This window comes from Amphiprion ocellaris, chromosome 5, assembly GCF_022539595.1.
Source record: "Amphiprion ocellaris isolate individual 3 ecotype Okinawa chromosome 5, ASM2253959v1, whole genome shotgun sequence".
NCBI classification, from domain to species: Eukaryota; Metazoa; Chordata; class Actinopteri; family Pomacentridae; genus Amphiprion; species Amphiprion ocellaris.
The window spans coordinates 25,565,546-25,586,667 of NC_072770.1; the positions used below are offsets into that span (position 1 = coordinate 25,565,546).

A 21,122-nucleotide genomic window follows, 5' to 3' on the forward strand; every position below is an offset into this window, starting at 1 on the left:
CCCCGTCCTAAGCAGCAGAATTAGCCTCTGGAATCTTGTGCACTTGTTTCCTTCACTCCCGGGAAGGAGGCGACGGCATGAAGGGGAAACACAGAGGAAACACAGAGAGACGCGGAGAAGGATTACAAGCAATCTGAGAGAAGGTGGATACAGAGAGATAAGTAAAGATGAAGAGGGTGAACATTAAGATGCTTGCTGTTTGATGCAGCTAAACTGTGGGCATGCGGCTGCCTGCACCGAGTGTTTCCTTCTACACTCTCCAGCTGACTGGTGCACTCATGTCGCTGAGTGCTACTTTATTTATCTCTAAACACTAACGTGAGAATTTATTTACTCTAGTCAGAGAGGAGACTGTATCTATGTTACTTTATGCTTGCTGACACACTGACCTCTGGAGTCTCTACTGGACAAAGGATCACTTCGAGCATCGTGAGGAACAGAGGCGACCGATGTGGGGCTCAGGTAAGCTCATAACTGACTACTGAGCAATGCAAAACCTCCCACAACTCTGAGTTTTCCTCCTTTGATCATGCTAAAAAGGACTGAGAAGCTGGATAAGGGATCCCCTCATTAATACAATATTCGGAGCAGAAATAAAGAGCGAGTGACAGCGTTACACAAAGCTTTGAAGGCTTCTCTCTTTGATGAAAGTTGAGACAGTGTCCTGCTAACATCAGCACTCAGTGTCAGATAGGACTTTGCATTCAGACCTGATTTGACCCTCAACCTTTCACATACATCACTGGTGTGACGCAGGGAAGAGATGATAGAAGGAGGGAAGGGGAGAGAAAAAAAGAGACATTCTTAAACAAATAGTTGCTTGATCAAAATCGCAGCAGGATAGAGGAGTTTGAGTTCTTTCAGCAAGTCTCAGATGTTGCAAAAATTCAATAAAATTGTCTTATAAGGAACACATTTTGCCTGAGGTAGACATGTAGTTGGGTGAAATGCCAAAAATTACAGAGATTCATGGCAAAATTCAACTGAATGATGAGTGTCAGCTTAAAATGACAAAAGGTTGTTTTTGCATTTTTATTACTTTCAGGTTCTTTAATCAGAGCATGTTAAACCTCCATCTGATCATTCGCTTGAAATGTATCTCAAATTAAAACAAAGGAGCAAGCAATCTAAGAAGAAAAATTACATTGTTATCTGAATTTTGCAAAGGAATCCATCAGGCAGTAAGCATAAGTCATCAGTGCTTTTCATAAGACATTCAGTTTCTCCTTACAAATGCAGCTTATGTGGAAACCTTCCTTTAAACCACTCTCAGCTGATATCATGCTGGGTTTGAAGCTCACATACAGATGCTCATATTTGAAGGTTTGATTGTAACTCCGGTCTCTGATTTGTTTATTTATTTGCATCCCCATTAGCTCCCATCACAGAGGTCTTTCTGGGGTCCACTGATGAAGTGGCTCTTGAATTATTAATATTTGTTTATTTGTCAAACTATTGTTTCCAAGCTCAAAAAACTTCATCTAAAACTTTGTGTTTTGTGCACTACATGTGAAATATACTAAAACACACATAGTACACGAACATATACAGTATAACGTGTGTAACAGGTCATTGTTTTAAAAAAAAAAAAAAACGTGTGTTCATGTTCTCCATCAAAGAAAATGTAATGTACGGTACATGTGCTGGGAAGGACAGTTTATGTATGTTCTAAACAAAGACATGTGTTTAGTCCAGTGCGTGTGTGTGTGTGTGTGTGTGTGTGTGTGTGTGTGTGTGTGTGTGTGTGTGTGTTTATGTACAGTATAAGTTGGTCATTCCTCACAGCTACACCTATTTTAACCTTGGGCTGCAGTAAACAGCCTGAGCTGCCATCACTGTGTCACAGAGTAGAAGCACGCTGTGTGTCACCTTACATCAAATAGATTTACAACCAAACAGTTTAAATTAGTGCGTCTGAAACTTTGCTTCAGTCCGTTCCAAACTCTGAACAACTGAACGCTTTGACCACACGACACACAGACAGTAAAACTAGTAAAACAAGTAAAAAATACTTGTGTGCACAATAACAAATAGCAGAGAGCGACAGAGAGGTTCAGTGTAATATAAATTGCTCTCATGTCTTCGCCCTCATTCGTCTGCCACTATAACCTGTAAGCGTTTGACTTAACACATGCTTTAGGCCATTTCATTGGTGTTACACATCAAATGAAGACTTCATTAAACATTGGCAGGACTCCTTAGGACTCACCGTTAACGATCGAGGCTAAAATTAGAATTTAACAAGCCTGTCGACACAGTTATGGCCTCCTGGGGCGGTATGAGGAAATGGTAGGATGGTAGAGGTCACATGCACATATTCACACATACACATACATACAGCGGACTACTAACTATACAGCAGCCTGCCAACATTTACCCACTAAACCTCAACTCAAACTTTAACCACTAATTTTATACATTTTAGGAAAAAGTTTAAAGATTTATTTGAATTCTATTTTTAAACCAGATATCATGTGTGCTAAAAATATGTTGGATAGTAGTCTCAAAGTGTGATTATGAAGTTTTGATGAACAAGCCACAATGTAGCGATAAAGCAGAACTCTGGCCCTCTAGCTATTTTAAGAGAAGCTGAAGATTTCCATTTTAGCAACAATCACAAAAAAGATAAGTGTATTTGGACCCAAAGTTACAAGGCCCTTTGACAAATATGATTTTCAAAGTAAAAAAATTTCAACTTTCATTCAAAATCTTTAAAAAAAAATTTACTTTTGATAATTCTACTAATGCAGTGTTAACCAATTTTTAAAAAAATGCACATTATGTAATAATAATGTCCCCACGAAAAACAAGGTATGACACTAAATGCATCTGTGCATCATTTTGCATGAAGGTATTTATCTGAAAACTACTCCACCTCACTTAACTGCAAATAAGAACCCACTAAAGTTCACAGTTGTTTGTTTGATTAACAGATTTATACTGTGACATACATTCGTCTGATACTTTCTCAATGAAAAAGCTCACCATATTGGTTGAGTGTGCAAGCCTGCTGCTATTTTCTGCGGGACACAAAGTACAGAAGAGATGGAATGATCTTGTTTTTTCAAGTTTTTGATTATGAATTAAAATTTTCCTTGATGATGCTGTTAAATAAAACTCATAATATCAGTGGAGGGAAGATCAGGGAATCACCACAGTCAGGGTGATACATCATCTGGGAACCATGAATATCTGGACAAAATTTCATGGCAATCCTGAGGCTGATTTATTCTGAAATCACAGATTTGTGAAATAGTTTTACTTAATTTCTGCTGCATTAAGATAAGGCTCAAACAAAACATATTGAAAACACATCAGTCTGGATCTTCACTGCACCTAAAGCTACTGTTTACTAGCAGTTCATTGGATAATACAAAGACAAAATTTGAAGGCAACTGCAGAATCTCACAGTGGAGGCATTTATATAACAACCTTGACTTTGCTCCTGCTCCGACATTTGCTTTTGCATGTATTTAAATGATAAAAGCCTTTTCTTTCAAAGCCATAATTAAGTGTCCTGTATAATTCATCAGTCCTGCGCTAACATCATTTAACCCTAACAGTTGGTTCTTTTCTCTGAGATCCAGCCAAGTGCTTTAATGAGTAAACAACTTAAAGTCTTCCCATAAATCCCCAAGGACACACACACACACACACACAGACACACAGACACACACATATGGAGGATGGTTTGTCACATGAGCCCAGTGGTCCGGTTTCATTTTGCCGTGGTGACATCCATTAAAGTCATGCTGTGTCTGACCCTCCACCCTCAGACAGCTACATTAGCACCTGGCTCATCGGCCACAACAATACACCTGCCTGCATTATTCAGGCCGACTCTACTAATGAGGAAACCTTATCAGACACACACACACACACACACACACGAGCCCTGTCCTGAGTTCACATAAGCCTAAACACACACACAGAGAGGCTGATCCCCCGCATATTTAATTTACTTTTTGTATTTATTCTTGTTAGGGCTGTTAAATTATGTAGAAATGGATCACTTCATGTTGCATAAAGCCGGAGGTGACGTGACGGGATGATTCTGTGGGAAAGTGTTTGATGAAGCCTTATATCTATTAGCACAGGGTTCCACTTTGAATACATTATTCTGGTAAACGTTGGTACTGACGTGCGTGCAGCGAGCTTATTGTTTGAGCTCATTCAGCACTCTCTCCCTTTGCCTGTCAAAGAGTTGTCAGCATCCTCCTTCATCCTGCTGTTTCACCATATCTTCCACATTTCCTCACCTTACACTTTCATCCTCAAGTCAGTCTGCATTAACCTCAATCCCTCCTCCCCTGCCCACGATGCTTCATCGAGTCTCCCAAGCTGTCAGTCTCCGTTGCACCTCTGTGTCTGCCTTTCTTTTTTCCTCTCTGCACACAGTTGTCTGTAATGGCAACTGCACTGTGAACTCGGTCAGCGTTTTTCAAAATGATATTTGTGCAAACAGGAAACACACCACAGGCAGGTACGGAGGGACGCTGGAGAAAACATCCAGGCTCGCATTGAGGGAGGTGGGAGTAGGGGGGGAGGATATTAACAGAGCAGGGATCAATGTACCCAGGACATATTTCAGATCATGTCGATGAGAAGAACGAGGCGGCGCATAGAGTGAGACGAGCAGAGACACGGGAGGAAAAAAAATTGTCAATAGTAAACAGCAGAGAAAGGGTGACAGAGAGAAAGGGAGAACAGAATCGACAGCAGCATTATCACTCTGCCTCCTGATTCAAACACCCCAAGAAAACGCTGGGCTCCGGCTGCTCTCATTGGCCGAGCCTCCAGCCAATGGTGGCGCAGGAATGCAAGGTGCCTTTAGGTTATACCCAACCCCAAAATATGAGGGAGAGACAGAGAGAGAGGGAGAGAGAGGCATGCTGTAGTGCAGAGGTTCCTCCTGTGAGGCAAGCCTCCATCTCTCTGGTGTTCCTCCAGCTGGAGTGAATATATAACACTGAATAAATTACAGGCTTCATTGCAGTAGATTGAGTGCATGTTGTGTTGCAGTCAGGGCTGCTGTGGTTCTCCTCCGGCAACAGCTGGCTGAGCCGAGTGCCGAGATCTGAAGGAGCATTCTAGGTGGACGAGGTGGAGCGGAGCAAGACAAAAGATAAAGTGTAGGGACGCAAAGTGAGGCTTGTGATGTTGGATGCCGTTTCCACATTGAGTTCTGAGAATCAGAGAGGTGGCTGCTTCAGATCTGAGTCGCCCCAGTAGCTGATCGAGGAGTCAAGCAGGAAGATAACGTGGGAAAGAGAAGTGGAAGGATACAGGATGATCTTGGGTAAGACAGCATCAGAAGGCTTTTTCTCCTCCTTTCTCTCATGAATATGATTGATTTTGCTTTTTATAATTGTGTTCCTCTTCTATCGAGATGATCACTCATGTCTGGCACAAACTTTTGTCTGCATGTGCAGCTGCCTCCAACTCATGTGTGTCTGAGAGGATGTGTTTGCTTTGGTATGCATGATCAAAGGGTTGCCCTCTATGGAAAATCTGTAGGATGTTGAGAGCAACACTTGCTTTGTTCCATTTTATATGACGTTCCTGAGAGAATTTCATACTCACAATCATTACAATCATTTGTGTTAGAGGTAATAAGTATATATAGATATGATGTTCAGGAAGATGACAATAGCATCCTGCAAATATGTCAGCATTGCGTAGTGAATTCTAACTCTCCAACCCACACGGAAGGACACATATAAAGAAGACTAACAGGTATTTTTTAAGCTGTTGAAAGATCTAAATAGTGCTACACACGGAAACTCATCCCATTCATTTATTCAGGCATTTTAGGAAATATGCCAGATTTCTAAGAAAATACATCCAGAAGCGGTCTACTTCATTTTACATACTCTAACTTGACCCTCAGTCGAGTCTCTTCTTCATTAGTCTAACTCTAGTGCATTATATGATCAGTCATCTCAGTTTCTGCACTCACCACAGACTCCATGTCATCCATCAACACAAGCCCTGCTTCACCAGCTCGCTCATTTTAAGGCAGAAACAAGAGGTTAGGCAGCTCTCAGTTTTCCTATCCAGTGTCTATTTGTTGATTTTGTTGAAGGTCTACAAAAGGCTTCACAAGCACGTTTCTACCAACCAGTGTGTGTCCCTGCAGTGTCTGTGTTCATTCATGGCTCCAACAAACACATCTGCTCAAAGCAGACATGGGCTGACTCATATACACATCTAGCTTTGACTGCATTTTTTTGTTTGTTTTTCTGTTTGTGAACAAAACAGAACAGAAAGAAAGGTCAAAGAAAGAGGTCAAAAGGCAATAAAATTATGCAACAGATTCAAAAGCTCTGTTAGTCAGAATATAATGAAATAAAATGATGCAACAAAATTAAGTTTGGTTTGACTTCAGGGTAGACAGAGATCGCAATCTCTGTGTATTTAAATGCAAATTAGCTTTTAATTATGTTTTGTGAAAAGCATTGTGTATTCAGTTTAATCATACTGATGGTTGGTATTCTGCAGAATATCACAGTGGCTGTTCAATGAGTGCATTTCATAAGAAAAATACAAAAGAGCAGAAATAATGCCCTGTACTGCATTTTTATTCTATTCATTTGTATCTGTGTGATGCAGTTACACACAGTGGTCTTCAGGCATAACTATTTTATTTTTAGTTTCAGCATCTTGTCAGTTCACCAATATTAAAGCATATTTCCAGTCTTACAGTACATTTGATTAACTAGTGACCTTGTTCTGTGGACGTGTTCGCTAACCAATTATTTGACTAGTTTATTTTTGTTTGCTTGCTCTTTCCCCTGCTTGAGTCTTCCTGTGATCTGAGTGTGAGCTTGAGCTTGTGGTAATCCTTTTCCCGGTGCAGAAGCTTTAACTCTGCGTGCATTAGACACTAAACACACTGACACATGATCACAACAACATGGGCTGATGGGATTTTATAAACTGTATTAGTTTCCTTTTAGATCAGGAAGTAGATCCAGATACCAAAATAGTGTCCATGAAAGGCGATGACAGTGTCGGTGTAGACCAGAAAAGATGGAGGGATGAACACAGAGAGTCTCCCCTCCTCTGGTTTCCCTCCATCCGTCACCACCATCTAAATACAGGTTTTATATATTTTAATGAAAGGAAACATGCAAACGTGTCGACACGATTAGCAGTGGAGGCTGAGAGAAGTGTGCTAACGCTGCCTGGTCTTCCTCAATGCACAGCAGTGTGGAACACAGTTTAGTATCTCTTGTGTGATTTTTATGATGAATATTTCAGACCCAAGAGGTTTTTATTTATTTAAAAGTGAGCCGAGGCTTCCTCCAGTCTGATGCAAAGACCTCACTCAGCACTATATGAAAGTTCCTTGCTTGCATCACTGTTCACTCAACCGCTGGCACACACACACTTATATACACAGGATATGTGCATGTGTGTCTTTGTGTACAGTCATCACATCACACACACAAAAAGGACAAAATCTGCACACATTAATGTCCTCCAAAAGAAAAACAGGTGCATGTTGTCCCTGATAAACAACATGACCTTTAAATCGAGGCGATGCAATGAAGGATGAAAAGTATTGACATTTAAAATGGAGAAATCTGCCTGTCCCTCTGTATGTTTGACAGATTGACACACATTTCATGTCTGCAGAGCTTGAAACTATTGCAAAACTATGAATAGAAAGCAGAGGAGAGGAGGTCGAATAAGAAAAATGGACTGTACAGTATACTTACAGTTTGCACTGTATACTGTACAGAGACTGTCCTCATGAGAAAAAGAACAAAAACAGCTTAAGTTTTACAAGGATTTCAAGCATCCATGTTTATCAACTCTCCAAGCCTCCAAGAAATTACATTTATAAACAACTATTTTTTTCCAAATTACATTGACACAGTAACCTAACAACTGGTTAGATTTGATTCAGAGGTAAAATATTGGTTTGAAAGAAGAGTTATTTGCTTACCAAAGCCTCTAACTTTCATTGATTGTGGCTAGGTTTGCAATGGACAGTAGAGACTTTGGAATGACAGAATTGTCCCTAACAATATTTGAGCAAACTCGTTTACATTATTGTTGGAGAGAAGTCATATTATATCATTCTGATTTGCACTCCTAGAGGCTATGTGTCCAAGACAACCAATTTAATCTTTCTGGCATGTGATTGGCCAAAAGCGAAGAAGCTATCTGAAGGCTCACATCACGTACTGCCAGCCACGGATGGACAGCTGATCAGTTCGCTGATAACAGTAAATTATCAGGGATGTCAGTCCATATGTCAAACATGGGCAGAAATGTAGTCTTCAGATAGCTTATTTTCTCTACGGCCTGCACTGCACAGCACATATAACAGGATTTTGTACATCGCCAACTCGTTTTGTACACCACATTCTGTCAACTGTAGAGAAGCAGTCAGGTTGTTTGCAAGTGTAAACATAAAATGGGTGGATATATTACATTTTTACCATCAGTGAATTACGTTGTTTGGAGCAGATACAGCAGCAGATGGAAACAGATGAATCTTCATGGTTTCAGGTGTGATACTAAGCCTGCAGTTTTCACTATGCAATTTTTCACAGCTGTCTTCTACCATTCTGCTATCCACATGTTACTATTTTCTAAATAACAACCTCCAAGAAGCAACCTATCACACTGAACATTTTAAGTTTTGGAACATGCACGACGGGAACCCTGCACATTTCTGTCAGTGAATCAGTCATTTGTATGACAGCGCTAGTTTCCCTGCAAATGTTCCCTCAGGCCAAATCTCACATTGATAATTTGCAGGGATACTGTTGGTACATCCTGGGCTTAGTCCCACCCAAGATGATTCTGATTGGTTTAAAGAAATACAATCAAGCCAAAGTGTTTTTCCCATTGTAACAAAGGCAGATGAGGCTATGGAAGACTATAGGTGAATTAAAGTTGGTCTTAGGATGTTCCGCAAATGTAATCTTCAACATAATGTATTTGGTCATAAGTCTAGTTTGAAAAAAACATGTTCAGATGTTTTTTTTAAGACACTAGTCGATAAATATTTAAAATTGACCTCAAAAATAAATAGCGTCCAAAGTTTAGATGTTGGCACCAACCTACACCCTTGGACAATGTTCCAACCTGACGGAAATGGGTCACTGGACACAAAATTGAAGTGTTTCATAGTGAAAGACAGCAGCATTTTGGATGCTTTGTGATGTAGCGACAAAAATGCTTGTCAACGCACTTCTTGCTTGCTGAGTGTGATGACATGTCATGGTGCACTGACCTACGAGAGGTCTGTTTACGCACCTGTAAACACTGCAAAGTGAAAGAGGAGTGTTGGTGGGTCCCTGGAGCCTACTTTTTCTGGAACCCATGGTGAAGACGTGAAAAATGGAAGGTTATGATTGGCCAGGGTTCAAACTGTCATTAATCATGTCATAAACTAATCATCTGATAAAAAAAACAAGAATGTTCAGTAGTCTGAGCCTGGATTTAACCAAGTAGCTTTTCTGCCTAATCCTACATATAACTGCAATCACAGCAGTGACAGGTCAGCAAATTATCATATTAATGATTTTATAGAACATTCCTACAGCATTTATGATTCTGGAATGCTTTGGACTGTTTTTGTCCTGCCGATGTGGGTGTCAGATCCACAGAGCTCATATGTTATTTTGGAAGGCAATGTCCAATTTGTCATTTAGTTTGGAGGACTTGTTGACCATAATTGCAAAAGTAGAAGGGCTTAAAACCTACAGCATAAAACACTTACGTCTGTCATTTATTGGTTTCAAGGATGCCAAAAGTGGCAAGAGGGCACACAGGGCGTGCACTGAGTCCCTTTGTTGTTTGTTGTTTATTGTCCTGAAGTTATGCAGACCACAGCTGAGCCACCCGAGTGACTCTTACCCTGTATAACTTTTGAGTGTTGCTTCAAGACTGTGCTATACCATAAAACCACACTCTGCCCTTCAAACTCCAATCTGTTCCCAAAATACAGCCTGTAATTTCTGTCTGCGGAATAAAACTATATGCTATATGTAATTCAGCCGCATAATCCTATTTTTGTTCTTTTTCAACGTGTCTATATATTGAAGATTGGGTTTTAATTGCCTCTTTGTGTGTTCTCTGTTGTATAAAATGATTTTGCATTTGGCTGCTGTTCATCAGATTCTATTGTCGTGTACGTGAGTGTTCATTCTTTTGAACATGGGTTTGTGTACTCTTGTGTGTCCTGTGTACTTTACACTCTCAGGTTTCTGTGGGTTCGTATCTACAGTAGCGTGTTACTCCACCTCCCAGCAGGTGTGTAAATGGTTTGAAAGAAAGAATAATAATGCGGTGCAGAGCAGCCGGTCATGTTGACACGGCGGATCTCTTAATGGCCCTCACTGTGCTGTGCGTGGCTTTGTGCTGGAGAGCTCACTGTTTGCCTCAAACTGTGCAACATCATGTCTGCAATATAATGAAAGAAAGTTGGCAGCTGGATTCAGGATGTTCCAGCATCTCCCTAAAGAGCTGAAGCCTGAGAGGAGCTACAGAGGAGGCAGATGTTCACAGGCCTCTAAAAAGAGACCAAACTCTTCAGGATGCTGCACGATAGGAGCCTAACAACTACGCAATATTTGAAAGATGGATTGCATCATTTCAACTGTGTTTCATATATACAGCATTATATTGCTACGAGTAAATCTTTACTGCCTACCAGACTTTCAAGAGCTTGAAGGCAAATTCCAGCATTTGTCAATGTAGACATTAACCATCCTATTTTTTTGTATTGCAGCTTTCTGTTATTTTGACAGTTTGTTTTTTTTTTTGCACCAATGTCCCTTTAGAAATTTGGGAAACTTGGACAAAAACAAAAGTGTTGTTGATTGGGGTTAGGAGAATTAGCCTTGATTATACTCTCATGTGCACATGGACAGCTGCAGACTCCACATTTGGATAGTTGTTATAATTATACAATGTTTTTATTGCGTGAGCAGTATGTCGTATTGCTACATTCACACTACTGCTGAGCATGCGCACTGTTGCCCTTGTAGTGGAGTCACTATGTGGACTGAGACTTTGGGCTGCTCACAGACATCTGTAGAAAGGCCTGTACAAACCATTGCAAACTTAGGGGCTCAGGGAGATGATGAAATTTACATCATGCCGACCCTAACGGACCTTCGCAGAGGCAGAAAGCATAATACTGGCATTGCATACCTAACAGAAGGATGTTTTTAGACAGAATGTGAAGAAAAATGTAGACATGGCCTTGATTAAAAAGCTGAATAAGCTTTATCTTAAATAGACAATAGTAGGTCTTTGCCTGAATGTAAACTTTGTCAATGTAATCAGATAAATATCAATTTCTTTTTGGTTGTCATTGAACTACTGTGTGAATTTGTCCAAATAATGAGCCACACGCCATGCATGTATTTTTTAAATTGAGTTCCTCAAGCTTTTTTTTTTTTTTTTTTTTTAAGATTTCACTTAAATGTTTTCATGAATAAACAAATGAAACAGTTTAGGATTCATGGGATTGACTGTCATTGTCTGGGCAAACTCTACAGTGATAACTGGGAGGCAGAGAGAGACACCATCATATCATTGCATGGACTCAGCAAACATGGTATCAAACATTTGGTTTGCTGTTACAGTGAAACTTAGACACGTAGACGTGTTTAGGAAAAACTGCATCACACACATGTTACCAAAAAGGCCATGTTTCTTAAAAGGAAACGCTTTGTGGATAACAAGAGTATAATTGCACATCATGTTTCTGCTTCTCCCATCAGTTAACATACAAGCAGCACATGTTGTCACATGAATAAACGAACGCTCGAATTGAAGAATCTGACTGAAGTCATTAATCTTCAACTGAAGCTTCAAAGAATAAACTGCCAGAAGGCAACCCTAGTGAACAGGTGAGAAATTTCTCTATGCTGTTGGAACTGAAGCAGAGATGTATCTGCACATTAAATAAGTTTCCTAAATTAAATGACATAAAATGTTGTTGAGACCTATCAGAATGACACAGAAACATTTTGTAGTTTGGTGGTCTTTGTGTCTAATTTTTTACTTAGCTAAGGTTAGGCAACCCTTGTCATCGTGGTTCCAGTAATAAACATCAGGTTATGGTTGCAGTAACAGTTTGAAGAAAATGTCTGTCAGTTGGAAAGAAAAGCGAGCAGGAGACAGACTCTGTATGACCTCAAGTTCTCCTTTATGACAGTAACACAAGGTGAAAAAACAGAGACGGAAGTTGAAAATCCATGTCACCCAGAAATATTGTTTCTCTGGTTTCTACTGAGACTGTGACAAAACGTTTGTTGAAATATTTCCAGGTCGTAAGCTGTAAATTGGCTGAAACATCTTAGTATAAGTAGGAAATCAACTTAAGCATGTCTCTTATGATGCCAACCCAGAGAAGTCCATGTATTAAAGGTGGTGCGCTCCGACTCACAATCGAACTGACAGCAGCTATGCTAAAAACACGACGTGGCATGTAGTGAACCCACGAGGAGAGCTGCAAAATAACACAAAATTATTCATGCATGTACGACATTTTGCATGTGACAGCCAAAGGTTAACCCTTTGAAGCAGTGTGTTGAGGTCCAGCTACATGGAGTCTAACAGCCTTCTTCAGGTAACAGATGGCCTCTGTTCTCTACATTAACCTGCAGGTTAACGTTCCTCTTTACCTCCTCTGGTCACCTTGGATTCACCTCAAAACATGCGGCTCCCTCCCCCCACCTACGATGCTTTGCTTCTCCCCCCTCCTCGTCCAGACCTCTTTTCCTCGCTCAATCGACTCGATCCACTCAACCCACAGTCATTACTTCTTACAAAGCTCCTCTTCGCTTATCATCTCCAGTTCGTTGCTAATCAGCATCTTTTTTTAGCCTCTTCACGATGTTTCGAATTCAGACACTCCGGAAAGACAGACGGAATTTTTCATGAGAAACTGTTAGCAGAGGAAGAAGTCCAAACAAAGCAATGTCCTACTGTATTATTACATAATGATTTTAATTTTAATGAGAGCAGCGCAAAATCTGTGGGGGAAAACAAAAGTCCTCATTAATTACAAATACTGCATGAAATCACAGTGTAGAGCTGCAAAAGGACTTGCTAATCTCAGGAGCACTGCATAAAAACACACACACACACACACACACACACACACACACACACACACACACACACACGCACACACGCACACACACACGTTTCCAGAGAAAGAGGACTTCTGAGAGTTCTCTGGGAGGCGGCATTTAAGCCTGGCCACTGGGGCGCAAAGCATCTATCATTAAAACAAAGTGCAGACTGAAATCAAATGTGTTCTCCTTCAGCAGCACTCGGCTCCCCTCTTCACTGTGTCCTCCCCTCACTGTACAGATCTCACACAGACCAACACAACATTAATCAGCACTGAGCCTATAAGTTACTCTTTTTCAAGCATCATTCATTCAGACTACAAAGGTTTGTGTGTGGTGTGTGTCTGTGTGTGTGTTGTTTGTCCCCCGCTTAGGTTGAAATAGCTGCCTTTGACTTGAGGGTAAGCTGAGCTGCAGTAAATTGGATTTCATGCTCAGTCCTTCACAGTAGCAGTATGCGACACAAAGACAGAGCCATCTTCCCCCTGCAATCACGACCAAGTTAGCGCCACGGTTCTCTAACGGTTAGAGCTTCGAGCACAGTTGCGTTGCATTTACACCACGCAGGGGAGAGCTGATGCAACAAATTAGTTCAGCGCATTTATTTTGCACAACACTGGTGATAATATCAACTCTGCCAAAACGTGGCAACTAACAGCTCAGCGTTCCTGCCACAAAACTATCACAAATCATCATCGTGCTAACGGTGTCACCTGCCACTGAATGTTGGATCACCTCTTTTTCACACTGCTTTGGGGAGAGACAAAGCAAAACGCAGTGAATCCAGTGGTTTGCCGTTTAACACTGCCACCACAGAGTTGCCTCTCTCTGCTGCAGTGACAGCGAGCAGGTTTTTGTCAGGGGAGGCTGGCTAATCCGGCACAGACTCTCATTTGGGAGTCATCTGTGCACAGCAGGCCATTTAGATGCAGATGTGACATGGCTGGCATCGTGTGCCCAGTGAGGAACTGACGGCTCTGGAACTAAAGGTGGCTGCAGTTCTTTCTTTTTTTTAATGTATATATATATCACCATTTCTGTTCTTCTTTGGTGGGACCCTGTAGTGCTTGTGCCTCTCATCAGATTTCATTCTGTTAGACAGCATGTCACACATTCTCCTGCCACCTTCCCTCCTCGTTCCATCATGGAGCACAAGGATGGAGGCGGGCAGGGAATACAGAGAAGCTCCTGCAACGTCACTGACATTGACATTACCTCTATGATCATTAAAGCTAAATTGGCTAAATGAATTGCCAATTTGAGAGGCCTTAGTCACAGCATATTGGTGCGTGAGAGCCTGTGTGTGCACATGATGGGGTTTGTGAATTCTAGTGTGACGATAAGATTCTGTCTCCAGGTTGTCCGTTTTTTTTTCTTTTCCCCCCTGCGTCTCTTCATTTCTGTCCAACTACCTCTCTCTCACAATCTACACAAAAATTCAATAAGCTATTACACAGGCATTGATCTTGTTCTCACCCAAACATTTGCATTAGAAAAAAAGGCAGTAAGCTGACAGCGCTGTCTGTTCATTTTAGTGAAGAGACGTTGCTGTAGATAGTGAGGCCTGGATTTATGGAGTTTGGCGGCTCTTTACCACTTTAACGCTCCTCAGAATGTGTCCAATCAATGCTCTCCCTCCCTGCGTGGCTGCTGTAGAAGAGTCGTGGCGTTCACTTATCTGATGTCATTGTAAATCACTCTGGAGGAGGGGAGGTCAGGGAAGATGCTGCTACACTCACCGCATCGAGTCACTGTGAGATGGTGCAGAATACGACACTGAAAACAATGTGCGGAAACTTTAAATACATCCCTCTGCTGTGAGTGTCTGCGCTGTAAATAGAGATTTATAATAAAGGACATGGTTTGACCTTTAAATTGTAATGTAGCGTAAAATGAGCTGCGGATTTACCAGAAGCGCACCAGGAATACGGTTCGCTAACCAGAGAGGAAACACAATCATGATACTGCTAAATCGGTCCACACAGCAGAGACATTATTGTCCCACTATTCGCTTTGTTCCCCAAATCTTTAATTGCATCTAAGACACTTTTCCTGTCGTTTTATTTTCACATTTGATGAAACAAACTAGCTGTGAGAAAGAATACACTAACAGCGACTGGTAACCTTGAATTTCAGGAAGGTTAAAGTACGAGATCTGCATTTTACTTATTGCCAATTAATTATCTAATTAAAATATCAAAATCAACAATAACAGTAGCTTATTCTGCTACCCAAATAAACTATTCAAATGCATAGATGAGCATGTTGAACTGAGTTCTCGTATTATGATGAACTGTAGTTTCGTTTGTGTCATTTGTACAAACACAGTCCTGCTTTAGTTTGACCCAGTGCATAGTGTGTCAAATGCAGAGCAGCAGAAACACTAGGAAGTCCAACTACATCTGGTCTCATTCTGCAGTATGCAAGCTAACAAGTTTTTCTACCCATTGTGACCCAGGGTTCTTTGCATATCAGACAATATGCCGTCATGGTGTTTCCTGCCACAAAGAAGCTTGACAAATGACATTATATTTGAGTATCTTCCCATCACATCCCTTTTATTTTTATGTCAAATTTCATGCCACAGGCTGCAGCAGATATATGAGTGAAAGGGTTCAAGTTCAAGATACAGTGTTGTGATGAAGTATGCATATAGAATGAAACAGTATGAACTTTGTAAGGGCAACAGTACTTCATACTGAAAGGAAATGTGTGTACTTATTTGCAAATACAGCGATCAGCCACAACATTAAAACCACTGACAGGTGAAGTAACAGTCTTCATCTTGTTATAATGCAGTGCTCTGGATGTTACTTTGACGTTTACCAGCCACCTAAACATTGACAGACCAAACACACATCCAATGGCAGCACCCAAGCAGGACGATGTATTCAGCTACACCACAATACCTGCTCAGGGACAACATGAGCACCGCACAGAGTCCAAGGTGTTGATCTGGCCCCCAAACTACTCAGATCTCGATTTAATCAAATACCTATTACATGTGCTGAAACAACCACGATCCATCGAGCCTTGACTCCACAATCTACAAAAACCAAATAATCTGCAGTCAACACCACAGGACACCCAGAGGTTCTGTGTTCACGCCCCGAACGGTCAGAGCTGTTTTGGTGGCACAAGAGGGACAATCGCGGTATTAGAGACGTGGTTTTAATGTTGTGGCTGATCAGTGTAGATCAGAGACATGAGATCTGATCACAAGTGGACACTGGAGACGAATCCTGACGCCAGGTGTGAGCTGACGTATTTAGAGCCGTCCACTCACTATCGGATCACCCAAGATGCATGTTAATGCCAGGCGTGAACAGGATCTAAGACGTGTTCTTACTGCAGGTTTCTCACCCTACACAAACCCTGCTGTGGTTGGTCTAGAGAGGTGATAACGCTCATCATGTGAGCTGGGGGATTCATGGCATGTCAGAAGGTTATTTTAACTGCGACCTCCAGCTTTATATCTTATTTCTTTCGCTACCATCTGAGCACCCCCCCCTTCTAATGCAGCACATGTAAAGTATCCACACACAAATGACAATATCTACAGCTGAGCTTCAGCTGCCACAGCTTCCCAAGGACCAAAACAGTTGGATGAGGAATGCCAGAAGGAGAGACTTTCCCCTCCATCTATTTCTGATCTTGACAGCACATTCTTTACGTCTCCCCTGCCGTCAGTGAAAGGAGCCTCCTCTGCTGTTACAAAAATAGCCTTTTCTTCCCCTCATTTTGACAAGCGACCAGTTTTTCTTTTCAAATCTAACAAAACTGTTAAGTAGTCATCACAAAGCGGCAGCAATAGAGGATGACGACTGCATATAATCTCAGCAAAAAAGATTATACAAATTCTCTCTGCGTAGCCAGATTGGGCCTGAGGCATCCTGCTGGTTTTACACTAAAGAGAAGAATAACTACTGGAAGCAGACGTGGAATGGAGAGAGCCAAACAGAAAGAGGATGATGATGAGGATGAACAAAATACTGAGAGAGACTGTTACTTGGAGTGAGAAGAAGCACAGATGAGGGATACAGGCAGGCAGATAGAATGAGGGACCATGAAATGAGAATAGAAATCGGTGTTTGGTGAGAGAGAGACAGAGGGAGAGAGAACTGGAGAAAAGACGGATATCTGCAGCAGCCCAGCTGTGAGGCTTAAGGAACTTAGTCCTCCTGCCCATCACAGAAGACTCCTCAAGTGCAGGCATTCACTGCTACTGAGCCACTACTGAGAGAAAAGTGAGCAAGAAAAGCAGAGTGGAGAGGTGTGGGGCTCGACACTGGAAATGACACAGAGGATGAGGGCTTGGAGTTAGAAAAAATGGGTAGTTGTGGACTTTGTTTAAGAGTTAAAGAAAACATAGGACCTGTGTGAGTTACAACCTGTTTTACAGCAAGTAGCTGTTCTTATACGACGCTTGCATTTAAAGAAACTGATTCAATAGTTTGGGAAATTTGCTTGTTGCTGAGTATTAGAGATGAAGCTTTGGTTTTTTGTGGAGACAAAATAAAAAGTTTAAATGTGTTAATTAGTGAGCCGGTAATCAGGTTATATAACTGCATATTAACTACCTAACTTGCGTGCTGTAGCTTCATATTTAATGTAGACATGATCATTATTGTCTTGCACATGTGATTTTTCTATTCCCTAGTCCCAATAACAATCAATCAGCTGTATTATTTATAGGGTTTCTGCTTTTTACCCCTTCATTTTTAATGTCAAATTCCCCTGTTTGTGCATCCACCACAGGAAGTGTAAACCGACCGGGGCCGGTCCCTGCCTTCCTCAGGAGTCCACCTGTCATCCCAACCCCACTGGACATGAAGCCTTTCCTCCAGTTCCCTCTGGAGTCGCCTCACCCGGCCAGCATTGGCCTCTTCCACAACTTCAATACGGTGAGTGCTCACAAACACGTCTGCTCACCACATGTGTTCACACACGGTGTCTGCCTCCTGTTAAGTGAAACAAAATGATAGCAAATCCCAGAGTTGGTATTCAGTTGTGGCTTTGGAGCGCTGCCTCACGAGTGAAGACAAGTGATAAAGTGAAAGGGATTTATATGGCATAATCCAAAATGATTAGGTGACAGCTGTTTGCTTTTTATTCAGCACAGTGAGTTTCAGTATAATTGAGAAAATGCCCAGGCGAGTGGTTTACTGCAATAAAATGAGTTACAGCTAATCAATTGTATAAGAGGCACAGGCTGTGTTTCCTATAGTCAGCATTTTCTCTGGCTCCTTCTCATTTCTAGATTGGGTTTCATGTGAAGGTCAGCGGGAGGCACATGCACCACACAAGCACGCACGCACGCACACACACACACACGCACGCACGCACACACACAAACAATCAGTCAGCTCATCTGCATGCGCTCAGGCAGAATGACCCTTCCGCAAGTTTATGATTCATCGAGGACATTGTGCTTGGCCACTAATGGCACAGCACCTTAATTCAAATCACTCTCTGTCTGCAAAGCAAAAATTCAAACAAGTCTACAGTCCTGCTGTCAGCTAGTGGTGGGGGTCATGTGGTCGTTATTTAAAACGGACGACTGCTCTCAGCTTCGTCTTCTTCCGAGGCTGCGGGAACCGAAAGGACACGGTGAAGGGCAAACTGACCAAAAACACCTGATTACTGTGGTTATTGTTCCAAGCACAGGTATAATCCTGTTAGGAGACAAACCTCTCCGTGCAGTGTGGAGTTCTGGCAGGTATTGAGAGACGTCATATTAGGTCTGTCACAACAGGTTTACAGGCAGTTTTCAAATCCTTAACATTGTCCAGAGTACACAGTAGATCCCATCTCCCAGCACTGAGACATAAACTACACATTAAAACAGTCTACTAGAAAAGGGGACTGTTTCATATAGATGTTCAAACTGGTCATGATATTTTTAATAGTATAATCTAATGCATAGATAGATAGATAGATAGATAGATAGATAGATAGATAGATAGATAGATAGATAGATAGATAGATAGATAGATAGATAGATAGATAGATAGATAGATAGATAGATAGATAGATAGATAGATAGATAGATAGATAGACATTACACACTGTTAAAATGCATTCATTTAGCATTATTGTTCTGAAAACTCTAATTATTCAAGACATATTTACCAACAGAAACGAAGCACAACAGATGCCACTTCAGTATTAGTCATAGTAGTATTAGGCAGCCTCTTCAATCAATGTGTCACACTTGGCAACCTTTGAAAGATAGTGGCATTTGCTTTTTTTGTTTTGTAACACACATAATCATGTCACAGTCCAGTGACCTTCCAGGGTGAAAGGAGTAAGAATGTGAATTATATTTCTACAGACTAAGCTCAAAAGGCATATCCATAACAGCATTTAAGGAGTTTAAAAAGAAGCACAGCCTTGGGAGTTGAGGTATTTGACAGATCCTATACTTGTTGTTCTGTTTATCATCACAAAATGCACCTAATTTTAGAAATATGTTTACAGTATCAAAGTTGAATTTAATAGTTTCATCTATTAAATATAATGGGAATTGTTTGTGAAATTACAATATTGGCACAATTGTGACATCAACAAAATAAAATTTGAAGTTTTATAGTTATTAAAAGTTAAAGGTTTTGAGTACTATTTTATATTAGAAATGCAAATTCAGTCTGTTTTTGGAATTGTGTTGCTATTTTTTGTGTATTTCAAAAATATGGAAAAAATTCTGTAAAACAATGGTAAAAAAAAAAACAGAACTCCTTAAAAAAGTGTTTTATGTAAGATAGTCAAGAGCTAATCACCTCTACAACAGATGAATGTAGATGTCTAGTAGTTAAATCTAAGCAGAGTCTTTCTTTGTGAAACAGGCCAGGGAGAGAGTAAACCTATGACACTTGATTTGTAAAACTCCAGGGGAGGGGAAAAAAAAAAAAGCTAAAGGTTAATTTAGATGTAATTGGTTTCTGTGTCAGTTACTCATTTTGGGGGGCGGAAATCACCTCAATGTTAGAACTTTCATTACATTTTTTATACAGTTTGTGACAGCAATTGCCCAGCAGTGTATTTGTGTTTGGTAAATGCCTCTTCCATACCAGCATCCATCATTCAAAGTGAGGACCGACGCACAAGGGAAACATAGAATACAAGGCAGTGCCCAGTTATATATGTACTGCACACTGTACAGAAACCAACACTTGGTCAAGAGTTCGATATAAAACGGAAGTGCCATATTTTGTCTCATGTCAGAATTCAATCTAATACCACATTCTTGTTAGCTGTTTATACCACACACATCAATAGTGACTGACGTGTCTTCACTAAAGCTAAAGCTGTGCTATCTGGTGTTGGGAGAAGTTCATTTAATAAGTGGCACATCAGTTGTAGCAATATACTTATTTAAGAGCTGATATCTCTCGAAGTTGGCTTACAAAAATGTGTATCGCTGCATTGATCTTTTTGCCACATCAGTCAGCAAAATGGCTGAACTTGAATCACAGATTTCAGAAATTGGTCAGTCAGAAATCAGAAACGTAGCCAGTCTTCTCTAGTAAAACAGTGTAACACCAAACAGAAACTTAGCATGCAGATGGTTTTCTTTACTGACTCAGGAAAAAGTTAAAAGGCCACTTTCTATTGTTTTGGTTCAAAAAGGGTTGAATTTTGCCAATAGTGCACAAAAAGTTTTTCACCTCTTCAACCACTGAGCTAATCCACATCATCATCAGGTGAGGCTTTAAAAGACAAAGATCAGATAGTGTGACCAGTACACACACACTGCTTTGATCAGGGACTGTAAAAATCCACTTTAAAATGCTGCTTTATTCAAATGACACAATGTCACAAATGACAAGAGAAAGATGAGAACAGGCTGTTGGCATGTTGGATGCTGGTATGTTGCACTTAGGGCCGCAGACGGACAGCTGAATGTCCACAACTCCACCGTGTGTTATCTAAGAAATCGCTTTCAGACAGACAATTTGCCACATGACTGCAGACCATGTGTCACCACCTGAGCCCAGGATCATTACATCC

The 21,122-nt window shown here is 40.9% G+C and overlaps 1 protein-coding gene across 2 annotated transcripts in view; it reads left to right on the forward strand.

The window, feature by feature from the left end:
• Window positions 1–21,122, forward strand: part of LOC111566630 (zinc finger protein 385A-like) — a 35,831-nt gene continuing 14,709 nt past the window's right edge. The window contains exons 1-2 of one of the 2 annotated variants that reach the window (XM_035946848.2): window positions 1–462; window positions 17,871–18,016. In XM_035946848.2, coding sequence (XP_035802741.1) covers window positions 450–462; window positions 17,871–18,016 — 159 coding nt within the window. In that variant the 5' untranslated portion in view covers window positions 1–449. Of the gene's footprint in view, window positions 463–4,866; window positions 5,300–17,870; window positions 18,017–21,122 lie in introns of those variants that run through there. The other variant, XM_023267334.3, reaches the window with a different exon arrangement.